Source organism: Oreochromis niloticus, linkage group LG3, assembly GCF_001858045.2.
Source record: "Oreochromis niloticus isolate F11D_XX linkage group LG3, O_niloticus_UMD_NMBU, whole genome shotgun sequence".
In the NCBI taxonomy this organism is placed as follows: Eukaryota; Metazoa; Chordata; class Actinopteri; order Cichliformes; family Cichlidae; genus Oreochromis; species Oreochromis niloticus.
Window position 1 is genome coordinate 42,611,371 of NC_031967.2, and position 25,930 is coordinate 42,637,300.

At 39.3% G+C, this 25,930-nt stretch overlaps 2 protein-coding genes and 1 pseudogene across 3 annotated transcripts in view; all 3 read left to right on the forward strand.

Moving 5' to 3' along the window:
* LOC100692303 (zinc finger and SCAN domain-containing protein 2) overlaps positions 1–5,942 on the forward strand; it is a 33,018-nt gene extending 27,076 nt beyond the window's left edge. For both annotated transcript variants that reach the window (XM_019363367.2, XM_019363368.2), the window contains one exon: positions 3,093–5,942. In XM_019363367.2, the coding sequence (XP_019218912.1) occupies positions 3,093–4,120 (1,028 nt within the window). In that variant the 3' untranslated portion in view covers positions 4,121–5,942. The remainder of the gene's footprint in view (positions 1–3,092) is intronic.
* The window catches only part of LOC100695786 (zinc finger protein 239), a 630,955-nt gene that overhangs the window by 370,836 nt on the left and 234,189 nt on the right, over positions 1–25,930 (forward strand). The window lies entirely within an intron of this gene.
* On the forward strand, positions 7,716–9,894 carry LOC100693410 (tripartite motif-containing protein 16 pseudogene; annotated as a pseudogene).

A 25,930-nucleotide genomic window follows, 5' to 3' on the forward strand; every position in this document is an offset into this window, starting at 1 on the left:
AAACTCATTTTCTCCATTAACCGACCGGCACGGCGACTGGCTGCTTCCCAAACAAATACACAAGTGCGGCTTGGCACTTGTGCTGTACGTAACAAGTCACGTGACGTGACGCTGCGGCTGTGATTGGTTCGGCTATGCGCTACTTAATTTGGATTGGCTGTTCTTTTTTTTTTTAAGACAGGAAAAGAGAGAGAGAGAGAGATGAGGTCTATCGCAATAGTTTCATTTTTCTATCGAGAAAAAGTTATTTCGCAATACATATCGTTATCGTTCTATCGCCCAGCTCAAAGTGAAACGGATGAACCAGAATTAGTTTGTAAAAATGTTGCCACTTCAGTGATGTGGAACTGGTTTGGTGTTTGTCCGTCACATACACAACAAAGCACATGTTTTTTGTAAAACATGCAAGCGGGCCGTCGTTATTGCCGTATTTGTCGGACTAAGGCACTCGTAAATCTGGGAGTAATCTGGGTCCTAAACTCCATCTCTTCAGGTCCCAAAGTCAAACGAACACTGCAGCATCACTGAGTTAAAAACTGTCGAAATTCTTTCATCTTTAATAAAACGATCAGCATTGCTGCTTTACCAGGTGTAACTATGAAGTTTAACACCCAGGCATCTATGAAAACAGAATTTATTACACATAAAGGAGTTAGAAGCTAGCAGGAAGTTAGCGGAAGTTAGCTCGCTAGTTTCGCTATTTACCTAAGCATGATATAGCATGTTCTGACTGAGTGATTTCTGAAAAAATTCAAACGTACAGCTCTGCTATCACTTCCAACATAAATGAAGACAGGAAACTAAACAGCAGTGACGTTTGTAGGGTTACTGAAGTTGGGCTAGCTGGTATACAGTGATGTGCTACGTGATGTGCTAGCGACACAGCTACGTTAGCATAACATAAATAGTGAAGCTGGAGGATGAATGCTAAAACTTTTCCACTCGATAAAAGTTAACGTGAAGGTTCCTGATGGTTAGACAAATGCAATCGCATGGCAGGATGCTGTAAACAGACCAAACTTCAGTCATGAGAACAACTGAGATAATCTATCCACAATACAAGGTTAAATGGCCTGCAAATGGTAAATGGCCTGCATTTGTATAGCGCTTTTCTGGTCCATAGGACCCCAAAGCGCTTTACACTACATTCAGTCATTCACCCAGTCACACACACATTCACACACTGGCGATAGCAAGCTACATTGTAGCCACAGCTGCCCTGGGGCGCACTGACAGAGGCGAGGCTGCCGGACACAGGCGCCACCGGGCCCTCTGACCACCACTAGTAGGCAAACATGGGGTTAGTATCTTGCCCAAGGATATTTGGCATGCAGCCAGGATGCAGCCTGGGATCGAACCACCGACCTTCTGATTAGTGGCTGACCTGCTCTGCCACCTGAGCTACAGCCACCCAGGTTAGTCACTAATATACTGCAACAACACGGGAATAGAGCAGCTGTGGTAGAATACAGCATTAATGAATCACAAATGGTAAATGGCCTGTATTTATATAGCGCTTTACTAGTCCCTAAGGACCCCAAAGCGCTTTACATATCCAGTCATCCACCCATTCACACACACATTCACACACTGAAGTGCAGAAGTCACAAGTACAGAAGTGGAGGAAGCAAGAAGAATGAGTTGAATAAAGTTTGATTCATCTGACTGCTTTGTTTCGCTTAATGTGCCTTATAATCCCATGCACCTTATGGTCCAAAAAATACATATTTGACTTTTTTATTTGGCACACTGCAGTTTAATTTTGCAAAGCACCTCTTTTTAACTTCAGTGGATATTATACATGGTTATGCTCAGGATATGTCAGCCCATTTCTACTGGAAATGCCTTTTGGTTAAACGTTCAGCAAGGACTTTGCATTTGAAAATTCCTTGCTGGGAGCCGCAAATACTTTTTGACATCTAAAATGAAGATAACACTGTATATACTGTTTTTCTTACCTTTATGCTTTGTGTGAACAACTAAGGTGTGTTGCTTATGAAATCCCTGAAGTGCTATAAAGAAAATTACATTTTATTCATGTAATTAACACATTTTGAACTCTTAAAGAAATATAACAAAAGGAAAGAAACCCAGCTGAACTAAAATGATCCATGTAGCAAACAAAAACTGTTGTGAGTCGCCACCCTTATATCTCCTTTGGGCTTTTGGAGCCTTGACCTGACTTTTAAAAAATAATTGGGAAAAAAAGCTCTATGCTGCTGAAAAATGAAAAATAGATATTTGCAAAATTCTGCCTAAATATGTATTTTACCTGGTTAATGTGTGTGGCGGGGAGTGGTCTGCAGCGCTGCTGCAGGGGAGGCGGACACACCCGAGCGGCACCCGCAATCACGCCTCGCCGCCTTAACGTCTGTGCCATCTTTGCTGTTCTGTTGTCGGTATGTGTCAGGCTGTGAGCTGAAAAGCTACAGCCGGCTGTATGCGTACAGCAACCATGTGTGAAAAGTGGTCAATAAAGACATGTTGAAAAGCATGTTCATGCAAACATCGTCGGGTCTGCCGTGATATGTTTACAATGGGACTTCTGCTCCCGAACCTCTTGCACAGCACCTGCAAATCGGGGCTGTACGAAGTCACTTTCATCTTTACGCAGGCAGCTTTACAGCTGTCATCTGTGAGGCGTGAGCAGTGTTTGTTTTTAACATAGTTCACGGTGGAGAACAGCTGCTGACATAATGTGAATCTGAAGATCCATAATTGGTCTATCTGGGATTGAAAGTCTCAATAAATGCACGCCGTTTCGGCGGGTATACCGTCTTCCGCGAGTGTGACGCTTATTTTGAGCGATGAAAAAATAATAGAATATAATTTTATTTTTATATTTCAATATCAAAATAATCTTCCAATTTAGAACTACAAGTTAAAAAAGAACTAACATAAATAAAATGCACTTCAGCTAAATACTTCTAATTTATTTTCCCAAACCACACGGAGCTGCACGATAAGGACTAAAGAGCTGCATGCGACTCCGGAGCCGCAGGTTGCCGACCCCTGTCCTAATGGTTCAGCTTAGAATATATCTTCTCAAATTTTTGTTTTTCTACTATTCTTTTCTCCATTTGTCCATTCAGACCTCCAACAGCAACATGTCTGTGATGAGGAGAAGGTTGTCAGAGGTCAGCAGGTCTGTAACCAGGAGAGGAACTCTAGTCTGGACCTAGAGGACCCAGTGCCTCCACAGATTAAAGATGAACAGGAGGAACTCTGCAGCAGTCAGGAAGGACAGCAGCTTGGACTGAAGCAGGAGGCTGATGCCTTCATGGACACCCTTGTTTATCAGGAAAGTTACCACAGTGAACTGGAATCAAACAGTGAGCAGCTCCTTTCTCTTAGCTCTCCTGAAGTAGAAAGCCAGGATGTGCTCTCAGGATCAGCTAGAAATGTAGCGCTAAAGAGGAGACGTCTCAGACTTGCTGACACAAGGGAAAAGTCTCTAAAATGTGACACATGCGGAAAAGCATTTCACTTCCAATCCCACCTGAGTGCACATCTTAGAGTTCACACAGGTGAGAAACCATATTCTTGTAGCACCTGTGGGAAAAGATTCAGCCACAAATCAGCATTGGATAATCATTTAAGAAGTTACACAGGCGAGAAGCCATATCTTTGTATCACTTGCGGGAAAAGATTTGTTCAGAAGTCTCATTTGGAGCGTCATGTGAGAATTCATACAGGTGAAAAGCCGTATCCTTGTATCACCTGTGGGAAAAGATTTAATCAGAATTCAGAGCTGCAACGTCATGTAAGAATTCACACAGGTGAGAAGCCATATTTTTGTAAAACTTGTGGGAAAAGATTTGCTGACTCATCGGGACTCATAAAACACATGAGATTTCACACAGGCGAGAAACCATTTTCTTGTGGGATCTGTGGAAAAAGTTTCAGTCAGAAATCAGCATTGGAAACTCATGTAAGGACTCACACAGGCGAGAAGCCGTATTCTTGTAGCACTTGTGGGAAAAAATTCAATCAGAAATCAGGAATGAAGTCTCATGCAAGAATTCACACAGGTGAGAAACCACATTGCTGTAGCAGGTGTGGAAAAACCTTTAGCCAGAGGACACACTTAAAGAAGCACATGAGAATTCATACTGATTAAAAGTTTAAAGCTTAGAACATGTGGGACAGTTGTTAGTCATAATAGAGTGTTGGTTGTAGAGCTCACACTGAGCAGAAGTGAAAAGATGAATTATGTGGGTTCTATTCCAGGAAGCAGTTTTAACTAACAACTGCAGGTTTGCTAATCCTGACATGAGGGAGAGAAAGAGAGTTAACTTTAACTCTGTGTCACTCACCAGGTTAAGAAACTCTTTGAACCTAACAGATTTCAGCAGATTTTCTTAAACAAACTATGAATTTGTGTAAGAAATTCATAGTCACTCCTCCCATTTGCTGCACCCAAACCAGCCAACTGACACTCCAATTAATTTCCTCTTTCATAATGTTGTTAACAAAGCACATTAATCTGCTGGAAGTTTGTTTTTACAAATTCTCAGATGTTGCTTTGGAGCTTTGTTTTTTTTGTGATTGATTTTATAATCGGTCAGTGAAAAGTGTCATGATTGGGACAGCGATTATTGCAGATTTATTATGAGCTCAGAATAAGTTCATATAGTAGCATATACTAATTTAGTTTCCATATTTCCAACTCTGACTTAGCATAGCCAACTTTGAGTACATTATTGTATTTTTGTAGTACATCATTGTCCTCTTTAAAGTTTTAGACCCATAGAGCACAGGATTAGCTATATATACTTTAAAGTCAGGTATAAAATGCACACAGTAGACTGTCTGTGTTTTGAACATTTCATTCTGAAATTTTACAGACTCACAAGACTCAGTCATATAATAATGTCAAACAATGTTTTGAAAGGTAATCTGTGACTTCAATAAAAAAAAGTGTTTCATTTAAAACTAATCCAAATCCATCTCACTGGGGTGTCATATAGCCTTTTTTCACTTGTACCCACTCTGCTCGACTCGACTTGGTTTCAGTGTTTTTTCCATTACACTGGAGTACCACCTAATCTGGGTGGGGTTGTTATAGCAATGTGGCCTAAATTCCCGTGACGGCGTTTGTAAATGACACAGCAAAAGGAGGAGGTTAAGATGATGGTATGCTTGCTACCTGGTCACCACAAAAATTACACTAAAAACGAGCGTATAACGTTTGCCTCTACTGTTTTCTTTTATGGAAATCGCAATAGAAAAAAAGAGGTTGCTACAGCCCATCAGTGCATTAAATACTGCCTTGAAAAGTTTGATTTCATTAAAAAATGAAATTTTCAAACTGTTGCAAAAACATTTTTTGTAATTTAATAAAATGACTTGACTCTGTGTGCTGCTATCTGGGTACGACGTCCATCAGTAAACTGTGTCTGATCTGTTTATCTCGATTTTTATCTTCAGTTTCTGTCATTTTGCTGCTATCGGGTTACACCTGAATGAATAGATTTCAAAATCAACTTTAGATCATTTTAATGTAATACATGGTAATTCATGGGTAAATAATGACCATGGAAAGTATAAAAAGTTGTAGCTATACATTACATGACGTTTTATAATATCCGATGATGATGACAGAGTAGACCAAGAAAATTATTTTCTCCCCTCCTATTATTTTAAAATAACTATCATGGTCAGCGCTGACACCTGTTGGTATTTTTCAAACTACTCCATTAAAATGGAGGTTCAGCTCTTAATTTACTCATGGTGATTTATGGTATCTGAGCTCCATACCTCTCTTTCTCTACTCACACACACTCTTAAGTCAGAGTTGATTGAACTTTGATCAACTTTAGAACAGGAAACTCAGGCTTATAGATCTCAGAGTTAACCATCTCAGAGTTTGTTTTTTAAACTCAGAGTTTATTGGACATGCTTCCTGGAATAGGGCATTGACCAGGGAAGAACTCTCAGCATTAATTCTTACAACTGTATCAGAGAAACCCTGATCTTACATTTCACGATGGTTGAAGTTCATTTTCTGTCTTAATTCACATATTTTTCTTTGTTTCTTCGATGTTGTTTTATATAAATCTAGAATCGTGTTTTGACTTTGTACCCTAGTCTATATTATGGTTCCCTTTACTTTCCTCTTATTCTTTTTTTTGTATGGAAATAAAAAAATAAAAAATATATTGCCTCTTGCAACACGATTCTGTGATTCATTGACCAGAATATGATCTTCTAGTAGAAAGACTTGACTCTATTTATTAACCTGCCAAAAATGTACAGGTACACACTCAAAGTACATTTACAATTGTGCAATAATAATAATGCAGAAATTATTTTTTTATCATGTGTCACCACACATAAGTGTAGTTATATTACAATAATGTTTGTATTATGAGTGAGGTGAAAAATTATCTCCACAATCTCATCTTTACAGGTTGTTGAAGCATTGAAGCTCCTTTTCTCAGTGTTTAGAGAACTCGAGCTCTTATTATGGCTGCTGTGTAGATACCTCAGGGTCACCTCTTCATAAGGAAATGACAAAACTAACTATTAGAACATTGTTCAGTTCAATTTTATTTATATAGTGTCAAATCACAACCACAGTTACCTCAAGGTGCTTGTTGAAGAAAACAGGTGAACAGTTTGACTTAACAGAGTCTGTTACCATGGTAACTGACACTTTCTGAAACAGAAAACTGTTTTCATCATCGCAACGTTAATTACTAAGAGTTTTCATTAAACGTGATTGGAATGGCGCCCCGGCCACCTGGAAAACACAGGATTTTTTAAAATATTTATTAAAGCCCTACATGGATCAGCTTGACAGTATATCACAGCTGAGCAGAGTTTCTTTGGTGTTGCTGTCTTCTGGGTACTCACTAATGCATGTAATGCACTTGGCTTAACCATACATACAACTATCTAGTCCCGTCTTAAGTAGCCAGCCTGATTAGCCAATGAGCCTTAAGTAACTATGATCAGCTGATCTCTAATGGGTGAGGAACCTGGAGGAAGGCGTAGAAAGCAGGAGGAACCACCTCTGAAGGAAATTAAACCCCCAAACACACACATAGAAATACTGACAGAAAAACAAGAAAGACAGAAAAGCAATGGAGAGAGGGAGAGAAAAGACAGGCCAGCCTGAGAGGCCTCAGGAACCATGACAATTATGTTATTTTCATATTTTAAATGTCAAATATTAATGTTTCCCTCAAAATAACTTTGGTTCAACTCAAGTTTCTAAATTTGTTAAATCAGCCAAATCATCTGGTGCATTAATGAACTGTGGGATTTCAGAATTGCAACACGTAAATTCAAATAATATTGAATTAAAATATGCCTTTTATGCTGAATTACATTCTATATTCAAGATTTTACCCCAAAATTACTTAATTAAGTAATTAATTATTTAAGGCTTACAAGTTGAGGTGAGCAGTAAATATAAAGTGGTTAAACACAATAACACTTACAAACCACTTCCTGGAGTGAAATACAACCCTCCCTGTTCTTCATCTTCTTGTTCTTAAACAAGGGAAGTCCCCTTTGTTCAGATGTTTCCTCATTCCCTCCACTTCTGATCTGACCTTTGAACATTTGTGTAACCAACAAGTGATGACGTGTCAGAGCTGACAGGCTCTATTCACTGCAAAAAACCACATGTTGTTGAGGTCAGAGCTCACACTAATTTCAGTTATAAGGAAGAGAAACTCACACAGTCACTGACACTAAGAGGAGAAATGGCACAGAAAGGGGTTCAGCTGGACGGAGAAACGAGGAAGACTTTCACACCGAGGCCTGTCCTGGTGAAAAACATCATGCAGATGAAGAAGACTGGACTCCAAGCTGCTCCAGCTGATCACTGCTATGCTGGACCTAAAGATGTGGCCTGTGATTTCTGCACTGGGAGGAAGCTGAAAGCCATCAAGTCCTGTTTAGTCTGTCTGGCCTCTTACTGTGAGAAACACCTCCAACCTCACTATGATGCAGCTCCATTAAAGAAACACAAGCTGGTGGCCCCCTCCAAGAAGCTGCAGAAGAACATCTACTCTCGTCATAAAGGCCATGAAACAGTCCCAGCTGCAGCAGAAAGGACTGAGAAGCAGAAGGAGCTCGAGGTGAGACGACTAAACATCCAGCAGAGAATCCAGGAGCGAGAGAAAGATGTGAAGCTGCTTCAACAGGAGGTGGAGGCCATCAATGGCTCTGCTGATAAAGCAGTGGAGGACAGTGAGAAGATGTTCACTGAGCTGATCCGTCTCATCCAGAAAAGAAGCTCTGATGTGAAGCAGCAGGTCAGATCCCAGCAGGAAACTGAAGTGAGTCGAGTCAAAGAGCTTCAGGAGAAGCTGGAGCAGGAGATCGCTGAGCTGAAGAGGAAAGACGGCGAGCTGGAGCAGCTCTCACACACAGAGGATCACAACCAGTTTCTACACAACTACCCCTCACTGTCAGCACTCAGTGAGTCTACACACTCATCCAGCATCAATATTCGTCCTCTGAGGTACTTTGAGGATGTGACAGCAGCTGTGTCAGAGACCAGAGATAAACTACAGGACATTCTGAGAGAGGAATGGACAAACATCTCACTGACAGTCACTGAAGTGGATGTTTTACTGTCACCACCAGAGCCAAAGACCAGAGCTGGATTCTTAAAATATTCACGTGAAATCACACTGGATCCAAACACAGCACACAAAGAGCTGTTATTATCTGAGGGGAACAGAAAAGCAACACAGTTGAAACAACAACAGTCTTATTGTGATCATCCAGACAGATTCACCTTTTATGATCAAGTCCTGAGTAAAGAGAGTCTGACTGGACGTTGTTACTGGGAGGTGGAGTGGAGCGGTAGAGGAATAGAAGTAGCAGTCTCATACAAGAATATCAGAAGAGTAGGAAAGTCAGCTGAATGTATATTTGGATACAATAACAAATCTTGGGCATTACTTTGTGAAAACAATAGTTATTCATTTTTTCACAAGAAAGTACGAACTGTCCTCTCAGGTCCTCGGTCCTCCAGAGTAGGAGTGTACCTGGATCACAGAGCAGGTATTCTGTCTTTCTACAGCGTCTCTGAAACCATGACTCTCCTCCACAGAGTCCAGACCACATTCACTCAGCCACTCTATGCTGGAATTTGGCTTTATTTTTCAGCTGGAGACACTGCAGAGTTGATTAAAGTCAAATAGAGAAGACAGGTTCATGTTGATCCCTGACCATTATATGTACTTGTGTAGTTTCTAAATGAGGCTTTACATTTTAGAAGCTGAGAAGTTCAGTGGTCCATTGATGTGTGAAAATAATATTGCACTGATTCAAACTGTACTTACATTTATATACCTTACATCAATATAAATCTGAATTTGTTCTTATGGCTGATAATCATGTGAGTTTAAATGATACTACTCTTCATATTCAGCATGTTTGAAATCTGTCATCAGTCTGGTTAGTGGTTTTATTCTGTAGTTGCTGTAGTGGGTTGTCAAATGCAACATTATATTGGAGCTGCAGTGATTCATCAGTTAGTCAGTGATTAGAAAATTGATTGTTTTATCATTATTTTGTATTGTAGAGTTTACACATAAAAGTCCGTTTAGATGGAGATCCTTAACTACTTTCACAAAACACATTTTTTCATAAAACTTTTTTTGCCTCATGTTCCATTTTATAATTAAAACTTTTCAACATAATGAATTTTTCCTCCTCAGGAATAAAATCTGGGATGTTGCATACATTAAAAAGAAGAAGAAGAAGAAATGTATATATAAAGACTGTCATGCTGATTATCTGGAAGGTTAAAGTTCAGCATGCTCTTGTTTTATTGGTTCTTTGATTAGTTCTGCTGTTTATTAATGTTGATTGTGTGTTCTTAAAGGTTAAATAAAGGTTTCATTTCAAATACAGTATATGAAAGTAGCATAACAGTGTTCTGCCTTTTTTCTCATGTTTTTCTTTTTTCTGAGATTTTGTATAAATTTAACTAATGCAGTCAGTGACACTAGTCTCATTTCACTTTGACAATATAAGTGGACCTTAAAATGTTATTAATAAATTACAAAAATATTCTACTAAAAATAATCAGTGGTGAAATTTAACTCAACTCAAATGGAAAGCTTCAGTAAAAAATTAACATACATTTATTTCCATTTCATATCACATCATGCCTTCTTCTTAACTCAACTTCATCTCAGAAAAATATTTTTCTTTTAAAGTGAATATATGAATACTTTATATAAGAAGGAGACACATAGATGTCTTTTAATATATAGCAGCACTATATTTGTCTGAAAGCTTTAGTTACTCTTAGCAGTGAGTAGTAGTAGTAGCAACTCGTAAGTTGCCGGAATTAAACCCAATTTTAACTTATAATCACAGTGCAAACTTTGTACTTTTTATTCAAAGAGAAAAACAACTAAAGGGAAACAGGACAGAGACAAAATCCTGCAGAAACTATTTAAAACAACAGCAACCAACTCCAGTGTTATAGCAGCACTACATAAACAGCACAGAAAGAGAATAAGAGGTTTCATATTTACCTCCTGTCTTCCTATTCGGGGCTTTGTTCAGGATGGCAGCTAAATTAACTGTAAACTGCAGCATAACGTGATATGCATAACGTGGGATATTCCAAATTAACTGTTGTTTCTTTATCAGAATGCTCTGGTCAAATGTTTGACTCTTGTTAATAAACCTCCTTTCTTTGAGTGCAACAAGTGAAATGTCTGCATGTTTCTCCATAAAACATCAGAGAGAAACAAGTCGACAGAGTCCAAACAGTGACAGCAGCTATCATTAATTTTAGTACTCAAGCTTTTTATTGATTATTTTGTTAATTCATTTGATAAGAAATACTTGTGCATTGTGTATGAGCAATAATAAATATTTAAAAAAGAAAATCACAGTCTCTTAAAATGCACTGCTAATTGGATTAAATGTCAAAAATTGCAGTGTTTAATAGTTTAATGAGATGGTTTGTCTTTCTGTGCTATAATAAAATTATATGTTTTAAAGAAAACACTTTTGAAAAAGAAATAATAATTACCAGTAATGTCAAATAAAAGATGGTATACAGAGAACCTAAACTAAGGCATAAAATAAAATAGCCTTCACTCTATCTTTTTGGAAGCTTTTGTCACCTTAGTAGGAGGGGCAAAAAGAGTTATGATGGTGAACCTGTTAATAATTCATTTTAATGGATATTGCTGTAATATAGGGCGGCTTTTGGACACAACAACAAAAAAAAGTTTTCTTTCCGTCTGAGGTCACAGTCACTGTAACAGCACCTTTTTGTGTTTCTCTGTGTTTGTGGACAGACTCTAGCTCCATGCTGAACTATGACAGAATCATATTCACTGCTGCTGTTGTGTTGTTGGAAATCTGGGGCTGCTTGAGCCTAATGTTGCAATGCAACAGAGCCGTGGATTAAACGAAGCATCGTTTTTAATCATTGTTTAAGGATCGTTATTACTGTCTATAAAATCCCCACAGTCTCTGTAATATTCTTAGCCTTTGAACCAGGAGGCCTACCAGCCTTAACGGTCTCGCCGTGAACTACATTTATGATCCACTGGAGATAAAGCAATTTCAAAGATTTTTTTAAAGATACATTTCAAAAAATCTCCAGCTGTTTTTGCATTACGTGATGGCATGATAGCACACCCGGAACAATATGGATCCCCTCTGGGCGCTCTCTCTGCTGTTTGCTGATGATAAGTTGGAGGTGATTGAGTGCTGAGCTAGCGTTAGCATCTGGGAGGGCATGTAAACAATGGTAAATTGCAAGGTAGATAGTAGTGCCTGCACTGAATGGACATGGCCTCTAAGTCTGGTGATCAGTGACTGTCTATAGTTCTAATGTTATAGCACCAGTCCTGAAGTACATAGGGACAGAGCTCACAACCCCTTTCCTTACCAGAGTCTTTATTAGGGTGTTGTTACGGTTTGCCTCAGTGCCATCGGGGATCTCAAAATCAGAATCAGAATATTTTAATAATCCCTAAAAGCCAGGATTCAGTTACAATCAGTAGACAAAACTCCCCGACAAAGCGGTTGAATTAAATTTCTGATTGTAGCTCCTCTATTTTGTTTGCGAGGGATTTGCCATTTGTGAAAAAGATGGATGGAAACAGGGGTTTGTGTTGTTGTTTTTGCAGCTCAACGGGATAGCAAGCTCTGCAGCCCTGCTTTTGTTTCCTCTTCCTGAGCAGCCTGTGTTGCTTGCTGTTACCAACAATACCCCACAGCCTTACAATCTCAGGTGGGATGCTGTCAGTCCAATCTGACATGAAGTCCGGGTTCACGCTGAGGCCGGTGTCTATTAGTTCCTGATGACTGAAAGTGATAAGGGCGTTGCAGGAAGATGCAACCCAAAAGCATATTAGGAAAGGGTCAGGGTTATGTTTCAAACCAAAATTAACAACTACAACAATACTTATAGAGTTTTTAAATTCAAGGCAAGGCAAGTTTATTTATATAGCACAATTCAACAACAAGGTGATTCAAAGTGCTTTACAGAGACATTAAAAACAAAAACAAATAAAAAGCATTCAGAGCTTTATCACTAGATTTACTATCCTGCGCAAATTTGCGTAACTTCCCTAAACCCAATACCCCCTAGAATTACTGGCTTTTTTATTTTCTGGTGCAAGTCCCGAGGTGTTAAGCACCCCTGCTGAGATTTTCACAGGTCGTCAGCTTGTTTCTCCTACAGCTTTTGTTGTGCAAACCACCCATTGTCCTTGAGGCCTGGCACATTTGCATTTGCTCACTCAGAGTTGCTCAGATCCAAGGCAGGCCAAACCTCTGTGTTACAACTTTCAGAAATGCCTGATAGAAATGCTTCAACTTACTCATGAGATTTTGACCACATTTTTTGCGGAAGTCACAACTATACTGAATGCACGACCGTTGTTGCCAGCTGCAAGAAATGCTTGGTAGGGAACAGCTGTTCCCTACCAAGGTTCGTTTCAAAGTTTGAAAGACTTTGAAATAAAACAGACTTGTGTACCCATATATTGTGAATGTCTGTCTTTTGTATGTAGGTTGTAACACAGAGGTTTGGCCTGCATTGGATCTAAGTAAACAAATGCCAATGTTGCACAAACAAACACACACACACACACACACACACACACACACACACACACACACACACAGCAAATCTGCATTTATTTGTCCCACAAGTGGAAAATCTGCATTGTCATTGCAAAAAAGTGGACAGAGCACAGTATAGAAAGTGCACTATACAAACAATCTGGAAACATAAATATGGACACGTGTATTCAAAAATATTGGTGTATGTATACACACACACACACACACACATATCTATCTATCTACGTGTGTGTGTGTGTGTGTGTGTGTATGTATATATATATATACATACACACACACACACACATATCTATCTACGTGTGTGTGTGTGTGTGTGTGTATGTATATATATATATATATATACATATATATATATACATACACACACATACACATATGTATATATATATATATGATATATATATATATATGATATAGATGTGTCTGTGTGTATAACTAGACTTTATGCTTTAAGTTCATGAACTTATGGCATTCATTTCAATCCTGTTTGTAAGAGCAATCATGTGTCCTGTTGGTGCCATTGTGGATTGCTGGTCAGAAAGTTTTCTGGTGCCACTAATCAAAGAGACAATGCCCCGAGATAGATTCATTTCAATTATGCAACACCTTCGATTTGATGACAGGGACACGCGGGCAGAACGGGTGAAAACAGACAAATTTGCAGCGATCTCCGACATCTGGACACGCTTCAACGAGAACTGTGCTAAGAGTTTCACTCCAGGGGAACACATGACCATAGATGAACAGCTGTTCCCTACCAAGGTTCGTTGTCCATTCACCCAGTATATTGCAACCAAGCCAGACAAATTTGGGATCAAGTTCTGGATGGCCACGGATTTGGACACCAAATATGTCTGCAGTGCATCTCCTTACTTGGGAAAGGACCCCAGTCGTCAGAAGGGAGAGAGGCTGGCAGAGAACGTGGTCATGAAACTGATGGAGCCGTTTTTGGATGATGGAAGAAATGTCACAACGGACAATTTCTTTACTTCACTGTCACTGTCGCACAGACTGCTGCAGCACAAAACAACATTACTGGGCATGGTGAATAAAGTCCGGCGTGAACTTCCTCAACTTGCAAAAGATACTGCAAAGCGAGAGGTATTCTCCACTTCAGTGCTTAGAAGTGGCAGTGTCTCCTTGACAATTTATGCACCTAAAAAAACCAAGACTGTGTGTGTTCTAAGTTCCATGCACCAAGACGTGACGATCGGTGACGGCAGAAAGAGGAAACCCAACACGATCACAGACTACAACCACATGAAGGTATGTGAATGTCTGTACAATTTTACACCAGTGCTACAATGTTTTCTGATGTGTGCTATACAGGCCTATAGAAAAAAACATATACTCATGACTCTCTCGCTCTGCTTTTACAGTGTGGTGTAGACGTGTTGGACCAAATGGCACGGATGTATTCTGTAAGATCAGCAACACGCAGGTGGCCAGTAGCGGTTTTCTACAATATGCTGGACCTGGCGGCAGTGAATGCCTACATTTTGTACAAGGCATGTACAGGGTGGACAGGCAAAAGAAGATTGTTTCTGCGTCTTCTAGCTCAGCAACTTCGTTGCCGATTCATGCAGCACAAGGAAATCTTAGCACAGAGGCAGGTGCTGTGCCAGGGACTGTAAAGACAACACAGTGCCAGGGACTGTAAAGACAACGCAGTGCCAGGTGCAAGAGAGCTGCAACAGGAATCGCAGCAGATTTACCTGTGCAACATGTAAGAAATTCACCTGTGCCAAATGCAGGGATGATGGACACTGGGTCTGCAAACGCTGTAAAGTTTGAAACACTTTGAAATAAAACAGACTTGTGTACCCATATATTGTGAATGTCTGTCTTTTGTATGTAGGTTGTAACACAGAGGTTTGGCCTGCCTTGGATCTGAGTAAACAAATGCCAATGTTGCGCACACACACACACACACACACACACACACACACACACACACAGCAAATCTGCATTTATTTGTCCCACAAGTGGAAAATCTGCATTGTCATTGCAAAAAAGTGGACAGAGCACAGTATAGAAAGTGCACTATACAAACATTTTATATATATATATATATATATATATATATACATATATATACATATATATATACATACATACATAGTTATACACACAGACACATCTATATCATATATACACACACACACATATATGTGTATGTATATATATATATATGTGTGTGTGTGTATATATGATATAGATGTGTCTGTGTGTATAACTAGACTTTATGCATATTATATAAGGTGTGGCTATATAAATATATAAATATATGTACAACTCTGTGTATATATGTTTATGGACAGGCATGCAGGCAGGTAAGGAAGGAAAGTAGCCTTGCAGGGAAGGAAAAACTTGAATCTCTCATGGTTAGGGGTTGGGGGAGGGTGTGTTTGCACAACAAAAGCAGGAGAACAATGGAGCTGACGACCTGTGAAAATCTCAGCGGGGTGCCAAGAGGTGTTAAGGTCGGGGGGAATTTACGCAAATCTGCGCAGGCCAGTAAATCTAGTAGTAGGGACTTGCACCAGGGATAAAAGGCTCAGTAATTCTAGTGTTATAGACCAACATCAGAATTTTAAAGTCTATCCTCTGGCGGACAGGCAGCCAGTGTAAAGACCTCAGAGCTGGACTGATGTGGTTTTTGGTCTTAGTGAGGACTCGAGCAGCAGAGTTCTGAATGAGCTGTAGTTGTCTGACTGATTTTTTAGGTAGACCTGTAAAGATGCTGTTACAGTAATCAAGCCTACTAAAGATGAATGCATGGACTAGTTTTTCCAGGTCCTGTTGAGACATCAGATCTTTTATCCTTGAAATATTCTTGAGGTGATAGTAAGCTGATTTTGTTATTGTCTTAATGTGTTTTTCTAAGTTTAGGTCTGCATCCATCACTACACCCAAATTTCTCACCTGGTTTGTGGTTTTTAGGTGTATAGATTGAAGTTCTCTGGTGACCTGTAATCGTTTTTCTTTGGCACCAAAGACTATTACTTCAGTTTTGTTTTTGTTTAGCTGGAGAAAATTGTGGCACAACCAGTCATTAATTTCCTCAATGCATTTACCAAGAGCCTGTACAGGGCCTCGGTCTCCTGGTGACATTGTGATATATATTTGTGTGTCATCTGCATAGCTGTGATAGTTTATTTTGTTGTTCTTTATAATCTGTGCCAGTGGGAGCATGTAAATGTTAAACAGAAGGGGTCCCAAGATGGAACCTTGGGGAACTCCACATGTGATACTTGTCTGCTCAGATGTGAAGTTACCTATTGATACAAAGTATTTCCTGTTTTCTAAGTATGTTTTGAACCAGTTTAGTACAGTCCCTGAAAGATCTGCCCAGTTCTCCAGTCGTTTGAGTAATATGTTGTGGTCAACTGTATCAAATGCTGCACTGAGATCCAGTAAAACTAAGACTGACATTTTTCCACTGTCTGTATTCAGACATATGTCATTAAACACTTTGGTCAGAGTGGCTTCAGTGCTGTGGTTCTGTCTAAAACCTGAGTGGAAGGCATCATAGCAGTTATTCTGTTTTAAGAAGTAATTGAGCTATTGAGAAACTGCTTTTTCAATGATCTTACTTAAAAATGGGAGATTTGAGATCGGCCTGTAGTTATTCATTTGTGTCTTGTCAAGATTGTCTTTTTTCAGTATAGGTTTAATTACAGCAGTTTTTAGTGATTCTGGAAACACACCTGATATTAAAGAAAAGTTGACGATCTGTAACAGGTCTGACTCTAAAGTCTTTGAGACCTTTTTGAAAAAACTTGTTGGCAGGACATCTAAACAGCAAGAGGAGGAGTTCAGTTGACCTAAGATGTCCTCCAAGGGTCCGTTCTTCGTACCTCGCTAAGTAAGTTAGCTGGATTTGATTGTTGTCGATTTCGCGTGATCTTGGATCATTCGGTTCTCCGAAGCTCATCCGGGACTTGCTGTCATAGCAACAGATCCGTAAGCGTAAACCTGCTTGGGAGCAGGCTTACTTTATGTAAACAGGATTAGATCGCAGTCACTTAGGTATGTCCGCTTCATTTATACGAAAGCAACAGCGATATTTCTCCACTGTTTTTCCATAAATAAATATCATCAATGTAACTAAAGATAATGCAGTATTTGATTCTTTTATTGATTTCATACAGATACATACAGGTCATTTCCTAAAAAAAGGGAAATGTACTATTAATCATTCTATTTCATGTATTTGATTATTTCAGATGTAATTCATATTTTAGAGTAGTAATAGTAAAACACTTCATGTAATCAAGATGAGAGACCACGGCTATAAAAGCGAAGGTGGATTTGGGAAGTCTGTCGCAGCCAGGTCCTGTCCGTTTGTACGCGAGCAACCCATTGTGGAAGGTGCAAGATTGATAAGGAGAGTTTTCAGAATTCAGCGGATATTGCGGGATAGACAGGATCCTTTAGCTCAGCGCGACAGTGTGCTCATAGAGAGATATCGATTTTCCCGTGAGGGTATTATTTACTTAACACTCTCTCTCTCTCTCACTCTCTCTCTCTCTCTCTATATATATAGATATATATATATATCTCCCAGCTTACTGTGCATGCTTCAGTCACCCCTTGCATGGGAACAGGTAAAAGTGATGGAGTGTTATGTAACACTACACACAAAAAACCCCACAATGTCAATAAATGTCACAGTACAAAAAGCCGGGGTGTGACGAGGGGGTGCAGGACCACCACCTGTCTTTATTTGCTCTGCCCTTTTCTTGGTTGCTGTTATAAACAAACAAACAGATTATTTCAGGGTCTCTTGTCATAGACTAAAAGCAATATAAGTGATAAATATTACCATTCTGTAGAATATTCTTATATTTCACTTTTACTTGTTCCCATGTTCTAGTGGGTCCTGTTGTGGCTCTAATGTGAAAGAGGATATAATGTAATATAATATAATAAATTACTTACGAGTTTAATTTGTCAGCAACTTTCTGCCAGCCCTCTCTCCTTGCTTTTGCAGCCTTTGCAGTGTTCCCCTGCGTTTTAATTAAACTCTGAAACTCCTGATATCCCTCAATCAAGAGTTCTTGCTCTGCTGCCGAAAAATACTGAGCGCGCTCCTTCGACATCTTCGCTGACCAATCAAAGGGTTGCCGATCAATGTTTCTACTATCGATGCGTAGCCCCTTTTAAGCCACCCAGTGATCTCAGATTACTTCATCCAGCTATACTAATCGTCAACAACAGGTGTGTTCGGAGAACCGGATTAGCGAGCTCAAAGTTGGCGCGATGATTTGATCTTGGATGTGTCATTTGATCTTAGATGTAGTAAGCGAGGTACGAAGAACGGACCCCAGGTCTTTGCTGTTAATAGGGTGAAACTGTTGCATGGTGTTTAAACAGTTTTTCGGTGGACACAGTACATATCCTGAATATGCTGTTGATGTACCAATTGCTTGTCTAATCTTTTGGATTTTTTCTGTGAAGAATTTGGCAAAGTCATTGCAGGCCATGGTCGAATGAACTTCAGCTGCCACTGACACAGGAGAGTTTGTTAGCCTGTCAACTGTAGAAAATAAGACCCGAGCATTATGACTGTTTTTCGTGATGATGTCAGAGAAGTAGGACCTCCTTGCACTCCTCAGTTATAAATTATAATTGTGAAGTTTCTCTTTATACAGGGAGTGCAGAATTATTAGGCAAATGAGTATTTTGTCCACATCATCCTCTTCATGCATGTTGTCTTACTCCAAGCTGTATAGGCTCGAAAGCCTACTACCAATTAAGCATATTAGGTGATGTGCATCTGTGTAATGAGAAGGGGTGTGGTCTAATGACATCAACACCCTATATCAGGTGTGCATAATTATTAGGCAACTTCCTTTCCTTTGGCAAAATGGGTCAAAAGAAGGACTAGACAGGCTCAGAAAAGTCAAAAATAGTGAGATATCTTGCAGAGGGATGCAGCAGTCTTAAAATTGCAAAGCTTCTGAAGCGTGATCATCGAACAATCAAGCGTTTCATTCAAAATAGTCAACAAGGTGGCAAGAAGCGTGTGGAAAAACCAAGGCGCAAAATAACTGCCCATGAACTGAGAAAAGTCAAGCGTGCAGCTGCCAAGATGCCACTTGCCACCAGTTTGGCCATATTTCAGAGCTGCAACATCACTGGACTGCCCAAAAGCACAAGGTGTGCAATACTCAGAGACATGGCCAAGGTAAGAAAGGCTGAAAGACGACCACCACTGAACAAGACACACAAGCTGAAACGTCAAGACTGGGCCAAGAAATATCTCAAGACTGATTTTTCTAAGGTTTTATGGACTGATGAAATGAGAGTGAGTCTTGATGGGCCAGATGGATGGGCCCGTGGCTGGATTGGTAAAGGGCAGAGAGCTCCAGTCCGACTCAGACGCCAGCAAAGTGGAGGTGGAGTACTGGTTTGGGCTGGTATCATCAAAGATGAGCTTGTGGGGCCTTTTCGGGTTGAGGATGGAGTCAAGCTCAACTCCCAGTCCTACTGCCAGTTTCTGGAAGACACCTTCTTCAAGCAGTGGTACAGGAAGAAGTCTGCATCCTTCAAGAAAAACATGATTTTCATGCAGGACAATGCTCCATCACACGCGTCCAAGTACTCCACAGCGTGGCTGGCAAGAAAGGGTATAAAAGAAGAAAAACTAATGACATGGCCTCCTTGTTCACCTGATCTGAACCCCATTGAGAACCTGTGGTCCATCATCAAATGTGAGATTTACAAGGAGGGAAAACAGTACACCTCTCTGAACAGTGTCTGGGAGGCTGTGGTTGCTGCTGCACGCAATGTTGATGGTGAACAGATCAAAACACTGACAGAATCCATGGATGGCAGGCTTTTGAGTGTCCTTGCAAAGAAAGGTGGCTATATTGGTCGCTGATTTGTTTTTGTTTTGTTTTTGAATGTCAGAAATGTATATTTGTGAATGTGGAGATGTTATATTGGTTTCACTGGTAAAAATAAATAATTGAAATGGGTATATATTTGTTTTTTGTTAAGTTGCCTAATAATTATGCACAGTAATAGTCACCTGCACACACAGATATCCCCCTAAAATAGCTAAAACTAAAAACAAACTAAAAACTACTTCCAAAAACATTCAGCTTTGATATTAATTAGTTTTTTGGTTCATTGAGAACATGGTTGTTGTTCAATAATAAAATTATTCCTCAAAAATACAACTTACCTAATAATTCTGCACTCCCTGTAGATGTCATAATGAACCTGAAGGTTTGTTTGTCTCCATCTGCGCTCAACTTTTGTGGAATTACAGGGATTATTTTACATAACCATCATCTTATCATTGCATTAATTATCATTTCATCAAAGTGTTTATTGAAGCTGCTGGCATTATGTTATAATTTATATTATAGGGGTTATCATAATCAAATATTAACATGTTTATTACAGGTGCAGTTATAACTACTTTAAAATGATTGAGTTAAATATATATATATCATAACTCATATGCTGAGTATATTGGTATAGTAAAATAGTAGCTGAGCAAAGACCTGAATGTATTCAGCTTCTTGTGGTATTTGAGTTTGCCTAGTTACAGGTGACGGAAGGATGTCCAGCCCATGGTGACCTCAAAGGCCTTAGATCATCACCATATTCTTAAGAGTATGCCACAAGGAGGAACCTCTATGTTGCAGTTAATTCTTAAAATACATGAATGTTCTGTACATGCAAATTATGTGCTTGTAAACGCAAGAAGGGGCGTTACAATACCCTGATGTTATAAAAGCAATCTAGAGTGTATTTTGGGTAGAGATGTACAACTGCTTTGCAGTTTGCACCTCTCCACGCTGCGTGCATTCATTAAAATCAATTGTTTGAACGGCCTTTTCTGGACCATCATTGTTTTACTCTCATCCTCAATTTCGGACCCGTAACATTTGGTGCATTGGCCGAGGGTTGAGGGAGAAAAGTTGGAGCTTGAGACTGAGAGGGTCCAAGGTGCTCAAACAGGCAGACACGAGTCAGTGGTCGAAGTGAGTGGACATAAGCCGGCTTATTCAAAGGTAAGGCACTACCTGTTGAATTATTTCCAAACAGTGCTGAATTGGTTCTGACAAAATTGAAAGTCTACTCACTGAAAATTACTGGTGAAAGTCTGTTTTGATTTTGGTGAAAATCTCATGAGAATTGAAGTTGAAGTAATGATAATGTAAGGTTAAGTGACAGTACTGATTAAAGGAAATGCAGTTGGACTGCTAAGGAAAGAGAATTTAAAGTAGTTGGACTACTGAATTTAGGATATAGGTCATTTGAAATCTGTATATGGTCATACAGTTATAATTGAATAGAAAGCTGGGCTTGGACATCAATAAAGTTGGTTTGGTGGTTTCATAGGATGTCTTTAAAAAACATAATTAAATTAATGTAGAACGGAACTGTGGGATGTTCCAGGAAGTGCATTTCTCGGAGGTGACGCTCCAAACTTCTTGAGGACGCTCAGGATTTTCCGTTGGACGGGATAGTCCGATTGGCGATCGTGGAGTACTTGGGAAACTCCAAAATAGCTAGTGGTTGGACCACTTTACCGTTTGGAACGGTTCATGCACTTTTTTGGGCAGTAAAGCTTGGAGCTTGGGCGTTGGACGCTTTTAAATTTACTTAGGATATTTAGGGATTAGAGCAGATACAGTTTGGAACTGAGACTGTCATTGATTATCAAAAACTTGGAGTTTGTCCCTTGGAGGGTTAATTCAAATTTTGTCTAAATTATGTAGGTTGTGCAATTTAAGGCCTTGTAAATATTATTTAATTTATCAGACGTCTCTGTGTTATAATTTCTATGTTTGTATATAGGCTCTGTCTGCCACGGGCACTGCAGCAGGCTGTTTATTTTGAGAGTGTGTCTGTGTTTATGTAAATTAGATGCCTGCGACTTATTTAGACTGACATTTCCTGTTTACTAATGAGTAACTAATGACTGACTGCAGAGACTGGGTTAAGGACGACTTATATTGGTGTTTTAAGGGAAGAATTGTTTTTATTTCTACTTTGTTGGCATTACGGTTGTTAATTATGATGACTACTTTATGATACATGTAGAATTGGAGTATGGGTTTTGCTTTACACGTCCTTGAACGACGTAATACTTGTTGAGAGTAATAGGACTCATGTTTTATTGACTCTTTGTAATCACACCGTGTTTTTTGACCAACATTTTATAACAGTTTGTGTAAATACACATGTTGGATTCAGGGTATTGTGTAATGATTGTGTGACTGATGCTACAAAACTGACCTAAAGAATGGTGATGTGTGTGGAGAAGCGGGTTGTGAGACGATGAGAGGTTTCAGTTTTCTTTTTCTTTTTTCTTTTGACTTGCTCTTTCTGATTATGAAAGGCATGTCCAAAATACTCGTATGAAAGCGTATTTTGTGTGATTTTAACTGTGTGAATGCTGTCAGTATTTGATTTGAGTGACTGGGTGATTTGTCTGAGTAAGTGAAAAGGGGAAGTCTGAGAGAGAGAAAGGCAGTGCGTGTGAGACGATTTATGGCGTCTGAAAGAGGTTAGAGCATTTAAAAGGTGTGTATGGAATAAAGGAGTGCGAAATATGTTTCTTGTGTGATGAAAAGTAGGATGTGCTAAAGTTTGAAAGTGTTTTTAATTCAAGAAAACAAAAAACAAAAGAGTTAGATTAGTTTGAGGAACAGGAAATATTGCTCTATGTACCGGGGCTGCAGCGACAGGAAATAGTGAACAGGAACTGTGCATGCCCATATATGGGAACTGAGTGTGTACAGAAAGAACACAGAGAGAGAGATTTAACTCTAGGCACATGAAGCAAATGAAGCCTTTAAGAAAAAATGAATATAATACTAATTATATGGTTTAGTGTGTCAATACAGGTGGGCGTCTTTCAACTTTGCAACCTTGAGTTCAGCAGCAGAAAAGTAGATTAAAAGAATTGGGAGAATAAGCCAGTTTTTGGCTCGAAATTGTGCGGCTGGATCTCTCACTTTGTCCCTGAAGCGGAGAAGAAGTTCAAAGGACAGTTAATCGCCTGATGAAGACCGATAGAACATCGTGGACTTGAATACAGCAGGCAAACGACAGTGCCACTGATCCATTAACACTGATGACGACTGACGACCAGCAGCAGCATGTAAGAGTAATGCAAGATGTACTGTGAAAATACAGGCTGGGCAGTTGAACAGTGGGATAAAGAATTGTGGAAGAGCACTGGACATTGAGTGATATTTTGCCATGCTGGGACTGAATCTGAAAGAAAGACTGTAAAGAAACAGAGAAGAAGACAACAGCTGAGTTGAGACTGTGTTTGCTGGAGCTTTGAAGCCCGAACAGGACATTGTGCAGAGAGGACCAGTGAGAGATGAAGCTGGACGAGTTTGACTGCGAGAATATAGGATATAATTGGATTGAAAATTGAAACCTGAACTCATGAATTGTTTAGGGATGTCCACCACAGCATAACAAAGAGGTAAACATTAGAAAAGGTAAGAATAATGAAAGAAATAATTGTCATTACCTTAATGAATAGAAAACACACATACAAATTGTTACATGTGAGATTATTTTTGAAATGAATCAGAAGTGAGATAGTTTGAATCTAGAGCTCAGTGAAAAGATGCATAAATTAACTATGAATACATGAAAATGCAATGAATACATAAGGATGCAATGAAGAAAACAGCTTACACTGCATTTACATGACCACATAACGCAAGGAAGAACACGCTTACATACATGGCATAATTGGTATTTTTGACCAGAGACAGAGAAATGGGTTATTTAACCACTGGTGATAATAATGAAAATGTCTTAGTTTTGTTATTTTCAGGAGTAAAGCAGACTTGGACCGGCTCTCCACAGCAGCAGTCGGAAGAAAGTTAGAGGTTAACATCTATGGATAAGTTAAGGCAAGTCTCTGGTTGAATTGTTCATAGCATGATGTGTCCAGGAACCTGAAAAGCAAGCCCCAGCTCCTGGCTGAAGACCAGGAGGGCGGTAATTTAAGGTGGGAAATCAAAATGTGGGTTAGTAACTCGGGGAAAAAGAAAACTGACTGCTTAACTGGAGAGTTGGGAAGAAGTCTGGGAGACTGTGAAGTCATAGATGCAAAATAACATATACCCATACACACACAAACAGAAAATGCATTAACCTTATAAAGACAAGCTCCTGAAGCTTAATGAACAGATATTGATTAAAAACCTGGCTAAGAACATAAGCATATGCAATGAAGATCTGCTTGCTGCTTGTATGAGTGAGAGAATGGTGTGAATGGTTCATAAAATAGATGGAAAAACAAAAGAAAAGTGTCTATAAGAGTGACTCAGGAGTGCTCTTGCACTGAGTGATCAAAACAAGTGATTAGTATAGAAAGAAAATGAAAATAATTCAATAATGTGATAAAGTTTAAACATGTATTTCTTTTGCCAAGTTAAATTGTTGAGATATGGCTGAGTATGCAAAAGTTTGAGAGCTCGTGTGAATGTGGACAGAGGAGCTTGCTGTGTGTGTGTGATTGAGGCCTTAAAGGAGGGGTAGATTGTTCAGAGGTGCAAATTTGATTAGGAGGTTTATAAATTAGTGTTGACACATTGTTGTAAGATCTTAGGCTGAATCTGAGTATGGTAAAGTGCCTAACCGGGGTTATTGTTGTGTACGAAACGGTGCAGCTTTTGGCGAGGTTTTCAGTGTGTCGAACGGGTGAAATTTCAGATTGTTGAAGATTTTTGAGGTTGTTGTTTTATTTTTAAAGAGGGAGTGTTAATAAACATGGACATGTTTAAGGGGTTTTGTAACAGTGCACTTATAAAGAAAAACCTGTCAGGTGATTTTGTTTTGTACTTTGATGAGCTAATAATCAGCTCTCTTTTTTCTCATTTTTGTTGTAAGCAGGCCTGCAAAAGAGTGGATAACAGCGCTGACAAAGTAAAAGGATTGCCGCGAGCCAATCCAGTCTAAAAGCAGAAAGAACTATTTTCTTAAAAACAAAGTAAAACAAATAAATGAGTTGATGTTGCTGAGAGTGAAGACTGAATATTTGCGAGATAGTCTCCACTGTCAGCAATACCTGATGGTAATGCATGTGAGTGAATGTGTGTAAATGGATGGTGACTGGACGGACCAGGCAGACCATAGGTTGGACCGACTGGACACTGACAAAAGACTGGACTAAGGTTAGACACATGACTGATAATTGTTCTGTTTTAACTTTTCTGTTATAACACAGGTTGGATCATAAGTGGAAAACTGAGTATAAAAGGTGATGTTCTGGTTAACACACAGGTTTTTGTTTCTAGGACGTTTCAAGGATGCAGGCTGTGGATGGAGCCAAGAAAAGATTTGACATGATGATTAATTTGATTTCATTCCTTAAATATAGGTTTGAAGCTCCGGAGCATGTATGCCTAATATGATAGGACTAACCTTTTTCTTTTAATTTCCTAAGCTTGAGTGAAGGATTTTGAGTTTGTAACACATGAGATGTGTCACAAAAAGGGGGGTGTTAATATATGCGATTAGCTACATGAAAGGTGCTCTTTTAGGGTTACTAAGCAAATGTCTACGTGACCTTTCTGAGTTCTGAGAATAACTCTGTTAAGTTGACAGGAAACACGTCAAGACAGCAATATAGGGCAAATATGTTTGAGCTGGTAATTAAATGTGGGGCTTGAAAAGAGGAAGCAAATTGGGTACAGGACGTACTTGAGATGATCAGACGAGAGAAAGGAGAAGAACAGAGCACAAATACACCGAGTTGTTTATATTACAAAGAAGATCAAAAGCTTGTTAGACACAGGTTATAATGGAAGCATAAAAGGGATGAGAGGAACTTTACATA